This window comes from Xyrauchen texanus, unplaced genomic scaffold, assembly GCF_025860055.1.
Source record: "Xyrauchen texanus isolate HMW12.3.18 unplaced genomic scaffold, RBS_HiC_50CHRs HiC_scaffold_1529, whole genome shotgun sequence".
NCBI classification, from domain to species: Eukaryota; Metazoa; Chordata; class Actinopteri; order Cypriniformes; family Catostomidae; genus Xyrauchen; species Xyrauchen texanus.
Genome location: NW_026265904.1, coordinates 735 through 1,411, shown reverse-complemented (window position 1 = coordinate 1,411; position 677 = coordinate 735). Strand labels below are relative to the sequence as shown.

General features: G+C 43.1%; 1 protein-coding gene across 1 annotated transcript; it reads left to right on the top strand.

Moving 5' to 3' along the window:
- Window positions 1–26: 26 nt before the first annotated feature.
- Window positions 27–427, top strand: LOC127641767 (guanine nucleotide exchange factor subunit RIC1-like; the record flags this gene model as incomplete). The annotated part of the gene is made up of 2 exons (XM_052124635.1): window positions 27–182; window positions 291–427. Coding segments are annotated over exons 1-2 (293 nt in total), but the record flags the coding sequence as incomplete, so codon positions are not given.
- Window positions 428–677: the final 250 nt, after the last annotated feature.

Sequence of the window (677 nt, the reverse complement as noted above, 5' to 3'; positions counted from 1 at the left end):
TAATGTTCTTGTTTTCCTCTCAGAATATGGAAGTTCCCGCAGTCAGTCGTCAACACGCCACTTTGCTCTTCAACACGGCCCTCGAACAGGGCAAATGGGACCTCTGCCGTCACATGATCCGATTCCTCAAGGCCATTGGTTCAGGGGAGGCAGAGACTCCGCCCAGCACACCCACTACACAGGTGGGAATCTGGGCAATATGTCCCGAATTAAAGCGCGTGCAATGCAGTGATTTCATATGTAGATTTAGATTCAAGGGAGTTTTGAGTGTTTTGTGCATCTGTGTGCAGGAGCCGAGCTCCACCGGTGGGTTTGAGTTCTTTCGTAACCGCAGCATCAGTCTCTCTCAGTCTGCAGACAGCATTACAGCAGGGAAATTTAACCTGCAAAAGACACTGAGCATGCCATCTGGACCCACTTCTAAGGGGTAACACATGCTATTTATATGCAAACACACAGTTTGTTGTCTTAACACACACATATTCAAGAGTTTTGAATCAAATGTGTAGAAATTGTTACTTTTCAAAACCACACTTGCATGAAGCTATCTTGAGAGTGAAGTTTGAAAGGCTACAATCAACTCTAATGCAGTGAAACTATAGTCCAATTACTCTTTTGAATGTTGTTTTTAACTTTATGTTACTAACATAAAGTAGTGAAACTATAGTCCAATTACT